Here is a 23,608-nt window from a genome sequence, read left to right on the forward strand (position 1 = left end):
TTCCCGTTTTTGAAAGCAAACAGCACATTGTATGCATTTCCAGAAAACGGGACATGTTCTATTCGGTTTTTCCACGTAGATTGATGGAATTTTCTAACAGTGTGTATGAAAGGCTAAGTCTGAACTGACGAAAGCCTCGTTCTACTTTTATGAAACAAATGGAACCAGTGCCTTCGACGAAGAAAAACAATTCAAGAACTGCAACGCACCGTGATGGTGGTTCCCGGTTGGATGATGTGGTTCCGGTGGAACCGGAAGGTGAAGTCATCGTTGCCGGACCTGCGGTCGATCCGCCAGCCAGCCAATGGAATCTCCTGAAAAAAAATTATATATATATCGAAGGCGCCCTTCCAAGGATCAGCTAACGCGCGGTTGGACCGTCGCTTACGGGGAGTGGAGCCTGTTCCTTGGAGTCTCGAGCCCGAAAAGGAGAGCATCCCAAATATGTCTCGCAAACCGAGTGGCCAGCTGAGCTGGCAATCTTGTACCGCAATTCGAAAAGCAAAGTCGAGCACCAAATTGTTCTCCGGAAACTTGCACAGGTTTTTATTTCACTTAGAGATGATAAAATGCTGTGGAATGTACCCCGTCTTCGAAGTTAACCGAGAGTGAAGCGTCTGTTTTATTTCCACCACCCATACCAGGCTGCTCCAATTTGTCGAGATTCGAGAAAAAACTTTGCCTTGGTGAAGCTAACTGCGAATGTGTTCAATCGTTGCAGACGTCTGCGAGCAACGCAAACGAAAATAGAAATGCAATTTCAAACACTGAAAGTAAGCGACAACACAATCTACAGATAACAATGCCCCTGCTTCTTAGGACAGGGGGAGGGAAACAGTAGCATAGAGTATGAAAGTACTGCAGCTTGTGCAGCGAAACTTCGAGCCGCAGAGCTCAAGGATCACGTGCTCAATCCACTCTTGTCCGTTCTAATGTGAATGAGCATCATACCGGCGTGCAGCCTTGTGTCACTACTGCGTGATGCACGTTAAAAAAACCCAGGCTGGTGGCCGTACTGCACTGGCTAAATTTCCTGTCTACGGACCGACTACTTCCCACTGTATAGACATACGAACACGACAATTACTTTAGCTTGGGAAAGAATGCAGAAGAAATCAACTATGTGTTAAACTTTGTTTTACCTGAAGTCCTAATGTAGCTATGCCACGAGCCAATAGGGTCAATCAAGCGGCTTCAGGTACATAGCGCGACGACATTCGAGCGCCTATTTTATTGTCGAAATGTCAACCACGTTTGTGCCAGACCAGAGACACCAATTTTTTGCTCTTAAAGCACAAACATATTATTGAAGAAAAATTAAACCGAATGTCGTCACGTCACTTTGAAATTAAAAGCAGCGCCGCTCCGCGAAAGTACTGAGGCAAGCTACAAGCGCACAAATCCTGTCAAACTTTGCTGAACCGGATTTTCCTTTACTCTCGCACCTATGCAACTCCTGCGGGGGCAACTAAAAGGATCAGGTTTGTAACGAGCCTCTCTGCGTTAGTGATGTCGCGTTTTTCTTGACGGCGTGTTTCGGCACTTGTGGTGGCAACGGATCAAAACCTGACAGTTTCAGTTGCCCCGCTCTCCACAGGCGTTGAATAGGCACGGGAGAACAAGGAAGCCCGGATCGGTCCAGTTTGACAGGGCTCGCGTCATGGTGCGAGCCCCGTCGTTTTGGCCCTATGTTTTGGCGTCTTTTCGAGCAAACAATTGGCGCCTCCGCGGTGTCACCAAGACGTGGTTGATGTTTAGACAATCAAACTGGCGCTAGAATTCCGTTGCAGTATTGCATCAAATGTGCTGTGACCTCACACTTCCGAGTATATCCGCTTGAGTTTGTTTCAGCCTTTGGTTGTGTTCCGACTTTCAACAATACAATGTTAGGCTTTGTGCAATTCAAACATGATTTCCCTTTCATGTCACAGGCTTCCAAGCATTGGCCTTACTGCTCCTAGATAACAAGGCTGCAGTTATAAATTCTAAACGCCGCCTAAAGAGGCAACACGGGGCATTGATTGATCAAGTGCAACATCAGCGTCTGACGAAGACTTGTCTTTAATCGACGAGAACTTGAGCGTCGGCTAAACGCCGTCGCAGCACTTGGGTCCACCCTATGCCCCCGCGTTTGCCGCGTCAGAAGACGTCGAAAATTCGGCACCACGGCCTTATTTATGAGACATCTAGGGGGCTTTAGATGGCAAAAGAGGGCGACGTTTACCAACCTTCGTGCCCTTGTTCTTTATGATGACGTATTTTCCGTCTGGGCAGTGGTCCGTGATCTCCAGGTCCCCCTTGGCGGATGCGGAGACCTGGACGTCGAAGTTTGACTGGTCCTCTCGGTGGGAGAAGGTCCGCTTGCGCTTGGCGCCTCGGAGCAGCGGACTGGTGTACATCTCAGACCCGCTGGTAGATGCGCCTGAGAGGGACGAAATATCGTTCGCATCTCGCACGGTGTATCGCGTGTGTGCGGCACGGTTAACGCGTCGCTCGCCTCCATTGCCCGCCCTTGACTGCGCTACACGACGAGAGAGTCTGACAAAATCCGTCCCTTCGCACGAAAGGGGAGGGGCTTAAAAGCGAGGAGTCTCATTGCGCACAAGAAAGGAGGCGCAAAACAAATTAAAGGCAGCGTCCTCTGTATGGAGTTTGGTTTTGCGCCGCTCATGCGCGCTGAGCAATGTCGTCGGAACGACCACGACAATGCTGCTTTTTCGCAGTTTACTTTTTACAGACGCTAGTGGTCTTTGCGTTTTACAGTTCACGTTGCTTTCCCAAATATGTGCCTCCTACACTAACAGTTTTGACGACAGCACTTTTGATTCTAAGAAAAAAAAAGAAGGAAAACCGGCGATCGCACGTGTGCGGCTACAATCTCGTGCCGGGATCCTCCGTGAAAAGAGCAGACAACGTAATGTGCAAGCCTTGTCTTCTGGGTGGTGGTGGTGCGGTGCTTGGAAAGAGTCTCCGCAAAGGCGGTTCAAAAGTGGGAAAAAAAATATGGCGATAGGTTAGGCGAGATTCTTTCGCTGCGACGAGTCGGCGTTGCTCCCAAAGGCTCGCCAACATAATTTTTACGCATTGCGTAAAGAGAACCACGACGGGCGAGGTTTCCCTGCTGATTTTGAAGAAGTTCTTTGTGTGTAACAAAGCGTCACCAGCAACGTGGCCTTATCGAGACCACCACATTCCAAAGTGGCCGAAATGCATGGAACCCTTTCCAGTAGATCATTTTTAAGAATTAATATAATTTTCCACGGGGAAACGTCGCATGCATTTGGGCCGGTTTGGAATGGCTGTTCCCCAAGGGCCCAGATTACTGGCAACGCTTTCAGACAAAGAAGCAAGAAAGCGTCAGTTGCAAGGTCTGCACCTACTTCAGGTTTGTTTCGTACTTGCACAAAGGAAAACACAGATCTATGACATTGTATACAACAAAAAGTTTACAAGCGCCCTAACGATTGTACTAGCAAAAGCCCGGCCAACCTATTGTCTGCTCTCATTTTCCCCCTTCTGTAGCTTTTTTTCTCATTTCATTCGGGATCACTTACTGCAGCCCTTACGCAATTCGCCGCGTTCTGCTCCCATCGCGAACCCCCACCCCGAGATCCTCACATCAACTCTACGCACTCACTGGGCGTAATGTGCAGCCGGGACTCTTCGCCCTCCAGGAGCTCGCGGTACGCGGCAATCTCGAGGTCCAGAGCCGCCTTGATGTCCAGCAGGTCCTGGTACTTCCGCAGCTGGTCCTCGATCTCCGCCCACAACCGGGAGATCTCTTCCTCCCTGGCCATCAGGGCCCGGCCGTGCCACTCCCGCTCCTGGTCCAGCAGACGCTCCAGGTCTCGCACACGGGCCGTCAGGGACAGGTTCTGCGGCGGGAAGACTCAAGTCACGGTCTCTTCCCAATCTTCCTACCAGGAGTCGTCCTGCGATTCCCGCCCTGGCCTGGGGAGCTTCTCGGTCACAACAGCGTGCAAAGTCCACGACATCATGAAATGGTCATTCTCTCTCTCCACCTTAACGTGATGGTCAAGCTGATCCACCTCTCCTCCACACGCTCGAAATGGCGAGAACAAACGAGTGGAAACAAGGTGACTACCAACTAAATCGCATCTCGCACCGTCAATGTTGCACTAAAAAAAATTATTTCCGCAAAAAACTTTTTTCACAGGCATGTTATAATTTTACTTAAAGGAGCTCTGCAACAGTTTCAGTGCTTTGCTTAAATAATTTGGGAGTTAATGTCTCGACCTGTCTGAAGTAAAGAAAAACCGATTTTGCCTGCATGTCCTAGTTTTTATTTTAAAAATGGACAAAGATGGAGGTTTTCGGCACCTCCCAACTCCTTCACCATCTTCCTAGTCGCGTGCGCTGTGACGTCAATGGGGTTTGCGCGGGGTTCCGGTTAAGCTTCCTCTTTAGAGCCATCAGTGGACAGCGATAACTCATCCGCTCGCGACCGCGTGACCACGTGCTGGCGGGCGCAGCCAGCGCAACGCGAACAATATGGTGAAAGGAGGAATGTTTCATCCGGGTCCGGCCATCCCCGTCCGGTTCTGTCCCCCTCCGGCTTCTGGCGGCTGTTCGCGGTAGCAGATGGAGCTGACGGTTTTGTGGACCTAGGATAGATGGCGCCACTAAAACTCCGTATAATAAAAGATTTGTCGATGATACCAGGTTTTTGACACATTTATATTGATGTTGAAACAAGATTTATAAAAAAAAGTTACTTTTTATCGAGCAGGTATTCGCACAACTTGCCATCTTTCTAAAAGACACCCCATTGACGTCATGCCACGTGTTTCTCATGGCCGCCGCTCGCGGCTGCAGGTCGGGGGATATTTTAATTTTTACCTCGCGATTAAGCGGCGGAATCGCAACATTTCGAAGGAAGGAGGAGTGTTTTCTGTTCTTTGATTAAAACCGAAGGGGCACGACTCGGCAACAAATTTTAGATGCTACATTGTATACGTAAAATATAAATGTACATGCACAATGTATGACGCAGCAGTACGATGGCTAGGATGTATGATACATCGAATCCATCGGACGGATGAATTGACAGATATGGCTGAACCAAGGAATCGGGTGGCGGCTTGCAGCACCTGGCAACGAAATAGCCAAGGTTGTCGACTAAGGTTTCGCCATCCGCTAAACGTAGCGTCGCCGTAATCTTCGGAGCAGCGCGGCACAATTACTGCCGATTTCAGGCTTTTGGCACCGCCAGGCGCAGGAAAAAATGGCGCGGCTGTGCCGCCCCTGGCAAGCTTCCGTGAACTGAAAAACTGGAAAGCGACCTGCTGCACAACAGGAGTCTGCCACATCCACTGCTGCGACACCGCCACGACCATGGAGGGCGACGATGCTACACTTCTACGACGTCATTGCGTGTAAATAGAGGTCATTTGTTAGGACGTTGTAAAAACACCGGTTGGAGACTTGGTCCAGGCACCGCACCTGAACTATCTTTGAGTACCGAAAATGTTGGGCATCGTTCAACTCTAGACTTAGTAAAAAGCGCAAACGACTGAGAAGAAAGGGACAGGACGGTGGGCTTACTGACACTGTCAATTTAATAGAGCATGTAGAGTAAAACAAGGTGGAAGTGAAAAAGGAGAAGAGAAAGATAGAAATAAACACTCAGCTGCCACTAAGAGAAAATATTTAGTTGTAATGACATGGATGCCGAGAGCACCATATCCCATGTCGGCACCCAGAGGAGAAGAAGAAAATGCGCGCTACAGTCCATGCCAGGAGTCATGAGCAGTTTATTCACTGTGCGGCTAGAAAGTCTATCTTGAAGGCAACAGTGAATCAACTGCTCATTACGCCTGGCATGGACTGTAGCGCGCCGACATGGGATATGTTACTCTCAGTATTCATGCCATTACAACTTTTTCTTAAAGTATATTCTTAAAAAAATGTTTATTTCGATTTTTAAAGCTAGATACTTAGTCTTAATAGCAGCTCAGAGTTTATTTCGAACTTTCTATTGTTTTTCACTTCCACCTTGTCTTTCTCAACACGCTCTATAATATCGACAGTTGTAAGCGACCACTCTGTCCTGTCCCCTTCTCTTAGTCATTTGCGCTTGTTAACTCAAAGTCTAGATGTTCAGCCAACTACCCCCCCCAATTGACGGGCTAGGGAACCTAACCCGTCAACCCGGAGTTGTCCACAAACTGTTCAGGACGAGTGCAGCTCATCTGCTTAACCCGCTGATAACGCTTTCCGCATCTCCACATCGTTGAGTGCAGTACACCTCAGAGCTACAACTATGCAGAGTTTCTAACACAGAATTTGTTTCTGTGTTAGAAACTCTACATGGCTCTAACTCTCAGGTGTAGCGCGCTCAATAAACTCGACGAAATCAATTCTTGAGAAACTGTTGCGGAGGAGTGGCACGCAAATTTCCCCGGTAAATTTATGTGAAGAAATTTTCGACACGCAACATAGATTTCTCCTCCAAATTCAGCAGAGAAACTGAGGTCGCACGATTGTCGTGATTTGACCCGACGTCCATCTTCCCGCCAAACATAGTGTGGAAAGTGATGCCGTGTCGTGCCAATTACCTAACTCAATTTAAAGAAGAATTCAATGCAAATCGATTTCGATTTCTTTGTGCTGGAAGTTTGCGCTGGATGCAGTCTGTGACCCCAGGTCTGTTTGTACAATAGAGCCTGCGAAATCTATTCTTAACATCCTAACCCCAACGAATTCTGCACAAAAAGGAAGACGTCCCTGACCTGCCACTCGAGCCCCGAGATCTTGGAGTTGAGTCCCTCGAGGCACGACATGTACGCCCGCATCTCCTCCATCTTGCTGGAGCTGTCGCTGGAGCTCTGATCGAGAAGTCTCTGAAGGTCACGCATCTTGTTCTTGTAGATGTCCTGCGTTTTCTGCCGGTCCAGCTGCATCTGCGACTCGTACTGTTCTCGCAGCGTCATCAGCGTGTCCGCCAGGCGCAGCTCGTAGCCCTCCTTCAGCCACCCGTCGATCTCCGTGATCTCCGTCTGCTTGGCCACGCGCACCTCCTGGAGCTCCTGCATTGGGCAATGGCACCCACGCCAGGGGAAGGGAAGGTTTAGGGGGGGGGGGGCATGGATGTCGTTCCCTTGATGTCCTCTGGCATTTTCGTCGTAGTGCCAGATTTGCCTGGAAATTCGTTAAACACGCCAAAAAGATCGCTGAAAAAGTAACCCAAATATTGTGCCAAAATAAAACAAAATTCCGCTATTGAACTTACAATTGTGATCCTCACCTTGTCTTTCAAAGCGAGTCTACTGGCCACAATAAAGAGGTGACCTCAGGGGAAGGCAGGGGTTTGCTCTTTGGGCTGTAGACTATTCCCAACAGATTAGTTTCATGGTGTCAAATGAATGCTTTAGAAGTGGGCTCCAGTCCTTGCCCAGCAGCACAGAAAGAAACGCTGGGCACAGTCAATTCCTAGACTGCCCGCTCAACCTGCAAGCCTGCTTTTCCCCTAATGTCGCGGCATTGAAAAGCGAGGGTATATTTGAATCTTGGTTTTAGAGCCATTTTCATTTGCCGATTTCACAATAGCTATTAGGGGCGAAGCTCCTTGGGGTCTAGCCTTCTCCGTCCGTCCGTCCGGCCGGCGTCTGTGCTCACCTAAAAAGAAAACAATCTTTGCGCAGTCGACAGGATTTGAGTGTGTGTGGGGAGACCCCAATGGATTTCTAGCCCATCGCCTTAACCACTCGGCCATGACTGCGGGACGAGTAGGGGGCTCTGAGATGTGGTAGTAACACAAGAGCTGGGGTTTGTCATGGATGAAACGTTGCATGCAGCAGCTCAACGTCAATACAGGAGGGCGCTGCGGTCAGATGCGTATATAATCGCGTTAAACTTTGCATGCATCGGCTCAACGTTTATAGACGAGAGGGCGCTGCGGTGAAATGCTCAAATGTGTATATAACTACGTTCCATACCATATATTCTCTTTCTGACATGGACCGTTGACCTAAGCGGTGGAGATGCGTTCCCACGGCTTCTAGCGGATCCAAGCTGATCTGCTAGAAGAACCACTAGCTCCGCATTTCACCGACCATAAAGCAGTAACAATGAAGTCGAAACGCAACCCGCAACTCAGCACTAACTATGAGCAATAAAAAAAAATATCAGCACCATCAGCACTACCTATGAACAATAAAATCAATATCATCAGCACCCAGCAGAGCTTCACCCCAATCAATATCATTCATCACGTGGAGATGCAGTCAATTTTTCTGAATTTCGCAACACTGAATAGCATGCCGGAAAGGGTAGAGGCCAGCGATTGCAAAAATAGTTACTTAGGGTAGCTAAAAAAAAAATTGCCAGAGTACTTCTTTGAAGGGACACTAAACCTAGGCAGTTTTCTTTTCTATCTGGTTTGGACAGACATGTCTCAAAAACTTTTGTAAAAAAAAAAAAATTGTTAATATTTATGCTGAGATACGAATCTTGACTCACGGGAAAAACCGAAATTGTACCGTGGTACGATGATAGTGTTTTCACTGAACTAGTATGCGCTCAGTGGTCCCGCAAACTGAGCGCATACAAGCTGGGTACGAATGAACGGCCGATGGAACGCATTGTTCTTTCGCCCGTTTAATTAAGGCATCTTCGATTAATTTTTGAACCACTCTGGCCGATACATCAAGTACCAAGAAATTCCTCGTGAACGTTCACCCAAAATAGAGACAACTTGTGGAAAGATGGGGTGGGCTATCTTGGGGATGCCACAGCAATTTTATCAAGTTAGCGACGAACACCAGGACTATAAAACATGCTACTCGGAAAGCGTCACCACGAATCACGGGTGTGGCAAGTTTGCTTTTCACGATGCAATAAAAACGCGAGAATTCGCTACAAACTTTCTGTCACGGGAAAGGATACCGTAGATCAGTGGTTCTCAACAACTGATGTTTCGCAGACCCCTTGTGGATCGGCGGATATGATAGAGGACCCCATTCGCGGCGAGGGGAAGGAAAAGTTATTGATTAATTATGATAGTGATTTAATAAATGAATGTAACTATAATAATTGAATGTAACTAAGGGCTAGTGTGAAGTGGACTTCTCTTATTGACGTATACACGAGAAAACGTACCCAAAAAATGGAAGGTTTATTCTTAATCTGAAAAAAGACAACTTTTATCGCCAGGAGGCAGGGCTTCGCGGACCACTAGGATGACTTCGCGGACCCCAAAGGGTCCGCGGACCCCCATTTGAGAACCACTGCCGTAGATTGTGGATGCAGCGGATTTGAGTTTCATATTGCAATGACCATGCAGTAGTCTGATACAAACTTGCCCGTCACGGAAACCGGTGTCGTGACGAACACTTGTCTTTTGTGTTTTTCTCTGCATATTGCAGACAAAAAACGAAGAAACTCACTACAAATGCGCTTGCAACACGTACCAATCCCACGGATCGCGCAGTTGATGAGATTCTTGTCAACGGAAATCGCATCGACCGCGCGATCCGCGTGCGGTCGATGGAGTTTTTCCACTGTTAATATTTAGCTAGAAAAATTGAATGGGCTACCCGTCGGAAGGAGGGTATCTTCACAGGATTTTATGGCATCACATCACTAACATTAGAAAGCAGAACGCTTTTGAAAATACAGTTTTTTGCATAATTTGCCTACTAAATTTACGCAGTTGCCGATAAGACTGAATTTTTTAAATTCACATGCAACGAAATTTTAAGAGCTTTTGCGGGTTCACATGCTCCCCATTGTCCGGAAATTCTAGAAAGGTCCTAGGGAAGCACGCTTACTCTGCGACGTTTCATTCTGATGCTCACCTTCTCGTAGAGGGACTTCCGGAAATCGAGGTCTTCGGAGAGGGTCTTGGCCCTGTTCCGCAGTTCGACGTCCCGCAGAATCTCCGCCTCCAGCTTTTTGCGGAGCTTCTCAAGCTCCTTCGCCATCGCGTCCCGCTCTGCCTCCGGATACTAAAAAGTGGACCAACAAAACAAAATTAAAGGGCTTTGCATCCGTTCTGGACCGTGGATATCGCACAGACTGTGGTCACCAACCAAGACGAGTGCTGCCGTTTCCACCTGGTCAGCAACTGTACTCTTATTTAAAAGTTCCAGTTAGACTTCGCCTTTCTTGAAATGTACAATATCTATGTCTGCACAACCAGGAGTCCAGAAAACTGAAAATTTTTCTACACGTAGCTTTGTAATTGCAAAGAAGATCTCAGAAAGAGGAATATATACATCCATGCACATACTGTCACATAGCTTACGCTAGAAAACTAAGACCATAAAAAAAGATAGCTTGGTTTAGATACTTTGTTCAAGGCAACGAGCGTGCAATAGCACTAATACACAGTTCCTACCTCAATGAGCGGCCCCACTCTTACACAGTAGAGGTGATAGTGAAGTGGGGATGTTACTACACTACTTACTGCTCTACTCCATGTCGAGGGAGGGGGATGTTACCAGAGTAATTACTCCTTTCACTCCGTGAGGAGGGGTACGGTGTTACATCATTTACTTCCTCCACTCCACACTACTGCATCAAATCAACAGCTGCACTCTGCCCAGACATTTTCTACCACAACGATGCTACCGTGTGACCAATGTCAACACGAGCGACTAAGGTCCGTGCAAGGTTTCCACGCAAGGCTGTCGCTCCAAAATGTTAACACAAACCAAGGCCAGTCCAGAAGTTTGGTAGACGTAGCGCCAGTTACCTCCCACCACAACGAAAAGTAAGCCGTCGGAAAACTCAGCAAGCCGACCACGCAGACAAACGACGGCTAACGTAAAAACAAGCGTTTGGCCGCTTTCCTTACCTTGAGTTGTGCAAGGGCCTGATTCAGACGTCCCTGGAGGTCAACGTTTTGAGATTCGAGCGATGTGACCTGTTGCTCAGCTGCGGACCACTCGCGTTTTCGTTTGGCGAGTCTGACGGGGTTAAAAAGTTGCAAGCAAATGCACGTCAGTGAACGATGTTAGGCAAAAGGCTGCTTTGCACATTTATGTGTGAAGGCCCGTTCACACACTTGCGCTTGAGTCCGACAAGACCGGTTTTCAAGCCTTTTCCGACGGCTCACGATCGGCTGCATTGCTGCGCATCCGGTCGTAAGCCGTTTCAAGAGGCTTAATTAAAAGCCGGTCTTGTCTCAGTCGGTCCAAGTCAAGCGCAAGTGTGTTAACGGGCCTTGAGTGCCAAACAACTGCGTATAACTAGACTGAAGGCTTGAAAGTGTTTGCGTGACCAGACCTACTCCAACTACGAGAAGTGGCTGCTTGCAGGATTGTCGGCATTTCCTCAAACACACGGTTAAAGATGGCTCTGGATAGCGGGCATCACTTCCAAAGAGTATTAATCTGAAATCGGTCATGTTATGCGATAAAAACCGATGGATAGGTGACCACAGTACACAACTCAAAGCTAGTCCAATGAGCACTCAATCGTGTTTGTCTCAGTTTCGCTTCAGATCAATAGGGCTCATTTTAAAAAGAAAATAAATACCAAAACAACTGAAAGTTTATTATGTATACCCAATAAAATGCAATAGCAACGAGCACTTTCTTGCCGCCGACATCGTCAGTGAAGGGGCCACTTCCGGAAACACGATGAAAGCACGACGCTCAACCACACACATAAATAACCGAACGGCAGCATGACGGCATAGCCGCCAGATGCACACTTTCGGATACTTTCGGCTTAGATTGAATTGGGGTCCGCGGCTTCCCCATTTGTTACTAAATCTAGCAGCTCTAACTGGATCTAGACCAGTTTCGTGCCCTCAGTTCAATCCAAGGCTTGGATTTGTTGGCTGTTCCCTTTGCATCGGGTAGCACTCTACATGGGGTGAGCAGAGCCCGCGCTCCGCTCTAAGCAGAATTCATTGCCTATTTTTCTTCCCCCAAGTCCTCAAGTCTATGCCCAAGATACTCGATGGCATTTCCGGCACATTTTCTCTGACTGGGCTCGCGTTTTTACAATATCCCTGACAAGTCACCGATTTTTCCTAGTAACTAAAATTTCCCCGACAATTCCCGGTCGCTAGACACCCTGAAGTTGTCCAATGAGAGCTGTAGCAAGAACCAGGGCAAGGACACCAAGGAAGATTAGGGAAATATAAGAGAGGATAAAAACGTTGGGAGGGGGCTGTTCAATCTCCCTCATATTTGTTTTTTTTATTTTGGGTAATAATTCACTATTCTAATGTTGTGCACCACAAAACTTTTTTGGGTGAAATCACAATGTTAATTAGAGAGCCTAGTACGAGTACACTTACATGCTTCATTACAAACAGAACTGGAACACTACAAATGAATTCTGAAAGACCATTGAAAGATCAGCCCTTTACTGCATTTGCCACATCTGTCTTTGTTAGGGGCAGATGCAATGGCAAGGAATCAACAACCCCGTTTGTAAGCTGGTAGAGCGCAGGTGTTCGAAAGGTCAGAGCTAGAGTAAAACAAAGGTCAGAAACTTAATAAAAAAAGGACAAAGAATCATTGTTGGAACCTCCCAAAACTGGTTTCCATAGATCGAGCAACAGGTTTTGAATTTGTTTTCCTTGGTTACGAAAGAGGCTGGCAGACTCGTAGGCCGAGCAAACGATCGAAGACACCATAACCGCTTCACGGCCAGTGTAGGAATAACCTTACCCACGCAGATAACTTATCGCTAACTGTTAACAAAAGGAATGCCTTGTGATATATAGCACAAAGAGAAGTGCCGATGCGGACCTTACACAAGTCCAGATAATAGCTTCTTTTATTTCTCTTCTGTATGCAGTATGCAATGTGTCATGTACAATTTGAGTTTTCCGACAAGTAGGAATTCCACCCACTGGCCACTTCACACGGACATTGCTCCGGAGAAGTTCATCTCAAAACTGCTAGCCAGTCTAGCCATTTCGCAATCGTGGCTGCTACGTAAGGATGGAAATAAATAAAAATGTAGAAATAAACCTAGAGCTACCACTATTATGTTCTTTGCGCGCATTGCGAAACGTAGACAAACACACAAGAAAAGAAAAAGGAACGTGCTACGCTGAAAAGAGGCGTCGCGGAAATGACACTGACACCATATCCGGTCGAACCACCGCCACCTATCAGTCAAGGTCCGCAAAACCGTCATCCAACAGCCGGCCGACTGAATCATCAATGAAACCTGCACTTTTAAGTGGAGCTGGTACGCTTCCATTCATTCCGTTTGTAACTGACACTACCCGAGGTGTGTGGGCTACAACGGATTCGTTTCAAGGTAAAAGCTGTCAGGTCATCACAGCTTTTGTACTCGGCTCAAAAGCGGCTTCGAAGAAGCAATTACACAGAACCCGCGATGAACAAAAAAAAAAGAAAAGGGGGAGGGGGCGGGAGGAGAACACGACAAGTTGTGACAAATCGTTTATGCCCCGCTCTTTTTTCTTTTTTTTTCTCTAGTTGCTTTAAAGTTTTATCATGTCTAGCTTTAACTAGCTAGCTTGTCATGACTCTGCCTCCAAGGCTCACGAAGCCGGTTAAAGATTTCGCGGTCACACAAACCGCCCCGCTTCGAAAAGACAGCTCGAGCGACGGACGCCTAGAAGCCAGACAACGAAAGACCGCGAGCCACAGCCGCTCGCCGAAGTCGCATGGTTTAGAAATAGCCTCAAGCAAAAGAAATATGGGCTGGCTACTTACTTCGTTTGCAGGGTCTCTGCCTCTGTCTGCCACTTCTTGGCGTCGAGCTGCAGTTTGGCCCTCTCGTTTGCGGTCAGGTTGATGGTGCGGCGTGCGTCGACAAGCTCACGCTCGAACATGATTTTAACGCTGACGACTTCCCGGGTGCGGGTCTCCTCGCTCGTCATCTGTTTGGTCAGCTTGCTGTTTTCCGACTCTAGGTGACGCACGCGGTCGATGTACGCAGCCAGCCGGCCGTTGAGGTGGGCCAGCTCGTTCTTCTCCTGAATCCTCGAAACCCTGGACGCCGAGAGCGGCGAGCGCGAGCGTTCGCGGCTCCCGCCGGCGTTGGTGTCCGACGAGCGAGATGTCCGAGGCGACACCGGGTTCGCCGGGCTGTCCGCGTCGTCTTGCTGCGAAACGTACTGGGACGACGGCGCCGTCGTCGTGGTCGTCACGACTTGTTTGCGGACGCTCCGCGACGCCATTTCGGAGTTTGTGCGGACGTGCGAAAGGCCAACTGTTCCTGCAAACTTCGTCAGTTGAAGTGCTGTCCCTCGCAATGTGTTCGCGAGATGGCGGAGTGCCGCCTAGAAGGGCCACGTGACCTGTTGCGCCAATCAATGGGTTAGTTTCGTATTCCGTGTATGCTCCATTTGCTGATTGGCTCTCAATTTTTAGCAGATCATTGTAGGGGTGTGCGGACCGAATCGAATAGCGCTGCGATTCGAACGAGACATGCATCGCATCTGGTATACCAAATAACGCAGTGTCATTCGCAGCTTCAACATGCTGCATGTTAACAGAAACGGTTCTCCTGGTTCTTTTGTCTTGCGCTGTGAAAGCTACGAATGATGCAGCGCTATTCGATTTGATACTAGCGTCTTGCACCGCCACCGCCGCCGCTGACGTGGTGTATCGGTGAGGCGGATTTAAAAATGACGTACTAACCTCAGATCAGAACGCAATTATGCACGTCACTTACGGCTCGAGTTTCAATGCAGCAATGGGCCTTTTCGGCAAATATTGGGCGCCATTTATCGGCAAGCAGGAGAAACGTTTTTGGTGGCCTGCCTTGCTTCCGCTTCTGCCCGCTCTAAGCTATGTTTGCTGTCTGAACGCGGGCGCTAGACGCGCTCAGCGTTTGTTGTTCCTCTACCCAACGCGATCGACGAGTACACTTTATTTTTTTTTTCAATTAATGTGTTTATTACGGACGACTTCGTACGTTTGTAGATTTTTTTTCCGAATGACTTAACAACTCGTACTCGCGCTCGGGAACAAGACAGAAACAAAAGTGTAGGCACATGGCCCGGATTTTGTTGGGGGGGGGGGGGGGGGGGTCTTTCTTTTTTTGCGCACTGCAGATATGAAAACTGTAATGGAACACTACATTAACGTATTTATAGAGTGGAAACCGATGCTTACTTAAATATGAATCAATTTTTTGTAATCGATATTTATTGAAAACCTGGTAACAGCAGTGCAAGAGGACGTCGTCAATAATCTGGCTCTTGTGACAAAATTGGACACCGCGTAAAACCTTATGTCTCGGTATAAACCTAAGCTAATCAGTACTTTGTAGGGAAACCCTTTGCATCGATCACCGGTTGGCACCGACGGTGCATGGAATTCAGGAAATCGTCAATGTTGGCACAAGGGGTCGGTTGTTCAGCCGTTTTTTAGCCACCAGGGGTTGAAACCCGACCCCTGGTGGCTAAAAAGGCTGCATTATGGTGCACCATATCAAAACAAAATATAATTGGCTATTCACTAGAAGTCGAGCAATACTTCTGTAAAAGAAACAAAATATCATATCTTTTTGTTCACTATTGTATATGGGGAATGAGATAAGATTGACAAGTGCAACTGTATTAACATTGTCAAAGAAGAGGGGAGAGAGCATAGGCTTAGACTACGGGGGGCATCGGGGCTCGTGCCCCCCCCCCCCTCCTGTTGACATCCTAGGGGAGGGGGGGCACAACCCCCCCTTTTTCCCCCGGGTTATGATCCTTACCGAGACGCTGTTTACGTGCCATATAACGAGCTTCTAGTAGTGGCATGTAAACAAAATAACGCACACAGTGACGGACATATGGCGATATACATACGCTCTAAATTGTACCTAAAAATAAACTACTGATAGTTGCCGGTGTAAAAAAAAATTGCGCGGAAAAGCATCCCCTCCCCCCCCCCCCCCCCCCCCGCCCCCGGGAAAGTGGAAAGCCTACGCCGCTGGGGGAGAGTGATTTTTGAATCTTAAAGTTTCAATTATTTATAAACGTAGTTTTTCTTCAGTATTTTAGATAAGAAAAGAAACAAATGCAGTTTATAAGGTACGGAAACACGAAATTACCCGTCGACATACCCGCCACGAAGCGGTGGAAAAGGCGGCGCATACTAGAAACGTGTAGTGGGATCAGGCACCAACGAACGGCGAGCGTAGAAAGGTCCCGGATGTACGCGCCGGCGCTACAGTCGAGGATCCGACCGGTTCCGAGCGTTCCGACGGCCTTCGGCGAGCAGCTTTGGCTTGCGGTTTGGCTCTTTGGCGGTATGGCAGCGCGAAGTGGCTCCCGTTCTGAACTGATCTTTACCTCGTGTTTGCTGTCGTTTGTGGCCAACGAAGTGTCATGCCGAATTAGTGTTTTATCGCGCAGCAAATGCATTGCGAGCCGCCCTGGCTTCCCGCTTCATACAGCCTATCCAGAATATGCTTTAGTGGCGCCCTCTCGAGCCGTAGACACGGAGTGCGGCAGCCTTTGAGCGCACGCTTAGCTCACTACCCCTGCTCTAGTTCCCGGCCACTCACGCAACCAAGGACGTCATGAAGGAGGTTATTTTTTTGCTTGTTTTTTGTACTTTTAATTTGCCTATAACTAGGGTTCCGCGTTTTCGGTTTCTATTTTTTTTTTCAAAATTCGGCGTACTTTTTTCGGTGTCTATTTTAAAATTCAATTTTCGTTTTTTTTTTTTCGGCGTATATTTATGCCCACACAATTTTATCGGCGCTTTTCAGGGAATATACAATAAACACCAACGGTCACCGGATCAGATGATTCTTGTAGCTCTGATATTTTTGATCATTCAAAAGAAATGGACACTTTATTTGGCATACGTGTGCAACTGTAAAAGAAACAAAAAGAAAACAGAAGTACAGACAAGTCAGATATAAAGCCTATTTCCAAAAAAAAAATGGAACTTTACCGTCGGTACGTCAGGATTACCTGATCTTATTATAGTACACACACATGTACATTCCCAAGTTCTCCTCGTTGATCCGCACTCTTTCTTCTCTGTTAATATAACCCTGAGCTTCGAGAATGCCCTCACAACGCTAACACTGGACACTGGCAGGCTGAGGATATGAAGAGCTGCCTGAGCCAAAATTGGCCCATCAACCAATTGTGACCATCAAAAGAGACACGGTGCGACGTATTGAAGCACAACATAACATGCAGAGCTTGAATCAAGTCAGTCTTCTTTACAACGAGTTAAAAAACACGCTTGTATATGGGGAGTCAGGGGGCACTTCAGACTTCATGTTCGGATCGATGATGCGGCACATTCAAACCAAAACGTCTTGATGGCATCCGTGTATCCCATAAATTCGGGCACATTTCGATAGACACTGTCGTTCCATCTTTTCGCCACAGATCTGCGGTACGACTGGAAGGTCAAAGTGAGCTTTTTCCGGTTAAAACTGAATTTTAGAAAATGAATGCGACGTATTTTTATCGGTTTAAATCGAAAATGCCGAGCCTAAAAACTGACCTTTTTCGGTTAAAACCGAATTTCCGAAAATGGATTCGGCGTACTTTTATCGGTTTTTATCGGTTTAAACCGAAAACGCCGAACCCTACCTATAACTTCTACAATAAAGCGAAATTCGAGAAAAGAAAAGTTTCATTAAGTTAGTACGTTCAGTACGCTAAGGTTCGGTGCGAATTGAAAACCAGTAAAAAAGTCCTTTCAGGGCCCCTTTAGCACTCTCACTGCGAAGTGCGCTGCTGCGCACTTCGCAGAGCAGGGAGCCTGCTCTGCGAATACATCTTGATCGAACGACGTTTTGTGGATGTTTGGGTGTAGTTACCGAAAACCGGACTGAGCGCTTTCTCCGCTTCGTCGATTGCAGAACGGACTGCCGTTTGCCCCTTTAGCGTGATCGCGTAGCTGCCCAACATGTTTGCTCTATTTCGACCCGTGTCCATACAGTTCTAACAGTCTATTTAAGAAATAATTTAAAACAATCTACTTACCCTACGAAGAAAGGTTATCCATGTGGCGTCTATTTCTGTTCTATGTAAAAGTGAAGAGTATATTCAATCGACAAGAACGAGCATCAGCTGGCGACGAGCAACTACTTATGACACCGGCCAAACTACAGCCAGCTTGCACGAAAAAAACATTCCTCGGACACCATAATCGTCTTCAACACGGCGACGAGGAGACTGGAAACAAGCTGATCACCAAAATTAGGCCAGGAAAAGTTCACTTGGAAAAACTTTCAGCCTTTTCTACTTTGGTGAAGAAGGAAGAGCAGCGGAGCTGTAGCTTCTGTTCTCGGCGGTGGCTTTTCCAGGCGAGCGATCTGCTTTTCTTTCTCAAGGGAATATGAACTGGTCGACGCAGTGGAACTTTAGACGATAGCGGCCTCGCGGCGGTTACGAAACCATTCGCGCTCCTGCGCAATTCGCCGCTCATTCCGTTCCCGAGTTTAGTAGGCCATAGGGAGTTTTAGTAGACCGTGTTTCCCCCTCCTCTACGAAGAAACCGCCACTGCGCCTGCGCGCCGATGGCCTTGGCTGTAGAGTTCCGGGTAGCAGAGGGGCTTAGCGGAGGGGGAAACACGGTCTACTAAAACTCGCTCGTGTTTCCCCCTCCACTAAACCCCTCCGCTACCCGGAACTCTACAGCCAAGGCCATAGGCGCGCAGGCGCAGTGGCGGTTTCTTCGACGGCGGCAACCATTTTCGTGTCGACATTTCTCTGGAGGGGTTGTAAAAAAAGGGTGGGTAAGGGTCAATGGGATAAGGGGAGAGGGAGGGGGGCGCTTATAGTTTCGCTTTTGTAGAGAAGGGAAGCTCGACGAAGTTTTCGCTTTTGTTATCTTTAAGCGCGCTCAAACAATCTAAAAAAAGAGAGAACTGCCCTTGGTTTACCGTAATATCAGGACGTTCAATTTTGTTCAGTAGCTCCCGTTTTGGGCTGTCTCTACCTATCGAGGAAGGCACCCACTCAAAACTGCCTAATGCTAGAACGACAAAACCACACACACACACATGCACATTTATATATTGAACATTTGATGAATTCTTAAAACAGTCGGTAGTGTAGCGCGCGACAACACACGCTCGGAGTTGGTAATAACGTAATCTCGCAAGGGTACGCCGGTGGCGCTGCCGATTTTAGCCGTCCCAGTGTTGCCTGATTTGCCCACGTTGGCGCTGATGATCAACCGATGGTGGCGCTCTCTGGATGGCGACTTCGTTGCTGCGCGTCGCGACGTGCTCCGAGTTTCGTTTCGCTTGGCAACTTGCGGCCTTTTTTTACCTTTTCGGCGAGGATCCAACGATTGATCATTCCTCTACAGAGTTGTCTTGGGTGACTGAAGTGATGTGTGCCCATTTTACCTTGGTCCTTAGGGGAGATATCTGCAATGACTTTACCGTTTATTTTTGGGAATTTTTATTATCATTCCTCAAAAAAGTTGCTTTCAGAAGACCACACAACCTAATTAGACGTTTCACCCGTAATGGTCTTAAATCACTTAAGCACTTTTCAGAATAAAAAAAAAGATGCACGAGGTTTATAAATGTTTATAAATTAATTTCTTTCGCAGTTCCACACATCAGACTGAGCCCTGTAAGAATTCTAAAAATACAGTACGCATGCATGCATACAAATGAGGACATGAACGAGGAAAATATTGATGGTTTAGAAGCCTGGCGATTCGACCGAACTAAATGGCTCTACCGTAACCACTTCATTAAAAGGGAAGAAAATGTTAAAAGCTTGCAATTACGAAGCCCGGTTCTTCGGCAGGAACTTCGGGGTTGCCTTGTAGCTGACTCTTCTTCGCCCAGCTCACGTGACAGAAGATCTTTATTAGCTGTACGGTCTACACATCTTTAAAAGAAAGCCTCTAGAAGGTACCATCTAGAAAGCTTGTGCGTAGCGTATGGCGCGTGTTTTCCTCGCTTTCTCAGGCGACGCACACGCCCGTGCCGGCCTGTGGAGCAGCACACGCTGGGCTGTTGCTTCGAACGCCTTCATGTGCGCTTTGCTCAGGGTGATGACATCGGACCATTTGGTTCCTGACGCTTTTGTTCCTCTTTAGCTCCCGAGCAAGCGCGTCTCCGGTCGCCACGAGCGCTGGGCATTGAGTGCTACGGCGGTAGTTTGTAAGCGGCTATTTGTGATTTTCTCGTGAGCGCGCGTGCTGGCGGCATCGGGTACTACAATCTTTTTATTCGTAGTTCTTGGCTTCCAATAAACGTTTTCTACCTACCTAGCTACAATGTCATCAGTCATCACCCTAAGTAAAGTGCACACGAAAAAAAGAATCCAGACAGATGATGCGCTACAGAAAGAGGTCCTGCACTGGCTCCAGCAGCGGCCCAGTTCTTTCTACGCCAAAGGCATCAGGGGGCTGCCGAAACGATGCATGTGGTGCCTGGGCACTCACGCGGAATATTTTGTAAAGCTGACTTAGTTGGATGCGTGTCGAATTTTCCATTTTCTCTGTAGGAATAAAATATCTGCTTAATGAGAAGCCACAATTTTTTTACGTGCTAGAGGTCTTCAGGTAAAGCTTTCTGAAACGCAAATTTTATGTCTACGGTTAGAAAGACAAATAATTATTGACACACAGAATCTCTGTACACAAAATGTTTATTTGTTCCGTAGTCATCACCAAAAGTAATTCTTACCATACAAAAAAAAAATAATAAAGGGTAAGGTTCAACAAAGGACGCAGTTGAGCCAACAGATCAGTGCCAGCGCACAATAGGCTAATAGTACAGTGGCCCAATTTTTTAATGATATCAAGCGAGCGTCGACCACGGGACTGCCAGTGCATGCCGCCCTGCGGGACGGCCAGTGCCGCGGAAAAATGCGGCGTCACGGGAGAGATTAATTGCGTGCGCACAAAGCCCTTTCTGGTGGGAGCGTCGTCGGCTAGGCTATTCCGGTGACCGCTCACAGCCCCTGCTCCGTATCAGGGCGCTTGCAATGTCGAAGTGCATCGCCGATACGCCCCTGCTCTTGAAATGCATTCAAAATCCTACTGACGTTAGCCTGTAATCCCGACTGTTTCTATATCCCTTTGCGTCATGCCGCCCATCGACATTCTCACAACACGTTCCCGTGTTTTTATGGGCCCTCGAGGAGGCATAAAAATGTATGCGCGTACCCGCTTGTCAAAGCAAACTGACTACCGGGCTACACAGTCTAGATGACGACAGCAACAACGCAGTTAATAATACAAAACACCAAGCCCAAGCGGAAACCCTGTCTATACTCCGTTTCACTTTGTGTTGTACCGCAGCCGACGCTACGAGTTATCTTGTCCAGTCCATCACTAAAAGTGAGTCACGTGGCCTTCCCGTTGAGTACAACTGCACGGGGAAGCACGATGTGACGTGGCGGGGTCAAAGCACTGGATTGATTTTGATGCCTCGTATAGAATTGTCTGCGACAATGCATCGTTGCATTGTCGCGTCACCGTGTTTTTAAGTTTTGTTAGCAAACATAAAATCAACGAAAAGAAAGCAAATGAAACACGAGATGACACGCAGTTTTTGCCACGGCCACGCCTGAGCACTATCACGAAAGCAAGCGCTGTTCGTGTTCAGATCTTTGCTTAAAGGCGGTTAGCTATGCCGGCAGATAATGAACAGGGGCTGTGTGCGGTCCACGGAATAGCCTAGCAAACGACGGTCGCAACAGAAAGAGCTTTGTGCGCGCACGCTTTATCTCTCCCGTGACGCCGCATTTTTCCGCGGTACAGCGCTGGCCGTCCCGGCGGTCGACGCTCGCTTGATATTATTAAAAAATTCGGCCACTGTACATGCACCTCCCTTTTAAAGGGAAGATGGGGCACTTCTGCATTTGAGAAAAAAAACACACTTGTATGGCGTTCGTTTGGCCTTTAAAATAACAGATATCACGATTATGTTTCATTGCGACGCGCCGGAGAGCCATAAGAGCAATTTCAAAATAGGGCTGAAGCCCCGCCTCTCTCGCCCGCCTTGGGCAGCCAAAAGATCCGTCGATGACGTCCCGTACAGCGACTGTGTTTCGCGTTTTCTCACGTGTAACTATACTTCCGCAGCAAATGGTTTGGATATGAGGGTTCACGGGGTAAAAATACATCAGAATCCACTTCTTACTCATTTTTTTTTCAAGAACCTATATACCTTCCCTTTAATGATACAAACTCCCTTTTAGAGACAGTCAGATGAAACAACCCGGTTTCAGTGAAGATAATAAGCAAGCTGCATCTCCTATGCCTTGAGGAATGTCATAGCAGGCACGCACGGTCACACATTTAGTGCAGCCAAAATCTATCAAAAATGATATCTGGCTTAATGGTTACATATCTCACGTGTGCACTAAATAAACACGAATCCAGTCCTCAGCGCGGTTACGGCGCTAACGCTTGCAGTTCTAAGCACGCAGTGCTGTCTGGATCCGAGCGAGCCCAAGGCAAAACGATAACTTGCTAACAATGTAGCGCTGCGCATCGAAACTTACTACCCAACTCGCTGAAACACCACCACCACTCCGATCTACTCTGATCCCGCCACTCTGTGGATGTCCCCCGAACTATTAAGTAAGGAAAAAAACTTATAAATTGAATGAAATATTCAATTTATATGAATAAACTGCCGTGGATCCTTCAAAGCATGCAAAATAAGCCAAGAGCACAACAGTCCTCCATTGAAAATCCGCGAGAAACCCCTCTGTCAGTTTAGCCAGTCGCCCACCGGGAGGAAAAGTTCGCGGTGCTCCACATAGATGGCGCCACAGAAAGAAAAAGCTAGGGATAAAACCGAGGGAGGACGCAATCTGCTCGCTTATTCGGCTCTTATTTCCCCACTTGCCTATCTTACACCCTGGTTGTAGGTCACCTCGTAGTAGAAGTGTACCACGAAATTGAGAAGTTTCAAGATACCAAAATATTTCTTTCGGTATTTTGAACCTATCGCAGATTGAACCTTTCCTATGCGCAGTTTGTTTATCACTTATCTAGAGCGGTGTTCCGTGTTCGGGAGACTCCTGCCATTACGAAGCTTTCCCGCAAAGGACAGGACTGCTTTCGAAAGCTGAACATAATCTAATAAATTCTGAAATAAAATACTAAAAAATCGACTAAGCCGATTTTAAAAGGCACGACTTGAGACAAATCACAACCACCAATGCACACGACTTACCACAGTATCGCAGTTTACAATACCATAGCGATTTTTCTTGGAAACTTTTACCACAGGGTAGAGGCGAATGTGCAAGCACAGTCCCTCTCTCGAAGGTTGCTTCTTCCCAAGCACGCGGGTGGGCTGCGGCGAAGCGAGATTGTAATGTTTAGCGTCATGGGCGAACTTCCTCCGCACAGTTCGAAGCCCAACTGACAAGTTTTGTCAATGTTTTATGCAATGATCGAACCGGATAGTACGGTATTTGAAGCAATATTGAGCTCATTAAGATTTGAACAGGCCTACCGCAACATGAAAGGAAGGGATCAGACAAGGTCCTGAACGAGTCATTGGTATTACAATCAAGAAAGAAATAGGATTTCTCACATTTTGAAAAATTATGTTAAATCAGCCTCAGCGGGCGTCTGCTTTCTGCTGTAGACGAGAAATTTAGCCAGTGAAGTACCGCCGCCAGCCTGGGATCTTCAATGGGCAACATACTGTGGTGATACGCGACCGCACGCCGGTGCCAAGCTCATCCAAA

At 47.5% G+C, this 23,608-nt stretch overlaps 1 protein-coding gene across 1 annotated transcript in view; it reads right to left on the reverse strand.

Annotated features, from left to right (window-relative positions):
- Positions 1-14,137, reverse strand: part of LOC115311212 (lamin Dm0-like) — a 29,200-nt gene extending 15,063 nt beyond the window's left edge. Inside the window, exons 1-7 of the mRNA XM_040222918.1 lie at positions 13,671-14,137; positions 10,820-10,931; positions 9,819-9,968; positions 6,753-7,049; positions 3,638-3,875; positions 2,229-2,422; positions 210-314 (exon numbers count right to left, since the gene is read on the reverse strand). Of these exons, the coding sequence (XP_040078852.1) occupies positions 210-314; positions 2,229-2,422; positions 3,638-3,875; positions 6,753-7,049; positions 9,819-9,968; positions 10,820-10,931; positions 13,671-14,137 (1,563 nt within the window). The remainder of the gene's footprint in view (positions 1-209; positions 315-2,228; positions 2,423-3,637; positions 3,876-6,752; positions 7,050-9,818; positions 9,969-10,819; positions 10,932-13,670) is intronic.
- Between the last annotated feature and the right edge of the window lie 9,471 nt (positions 14,138-23,608).

The sequence above is a fragment of the Ixodes scapularis genome, unplaced genomic scaffold (genome assembly GCF_016920785.2).
Source record: "Ixodes scapularis isolate PalLabHiFi unplaced genomic scaffold, ASM1692078v2 ptg001639l_1__unscaffolded, whole genome shotgun sequence".
Taxonomy (NCBI): domain Eukaryota; kingdom Metazoa; phylum Arthropoda; class Arachnida; order Ixodida; family Ixodidae; genus Ixodes; species Ixodes scapularis.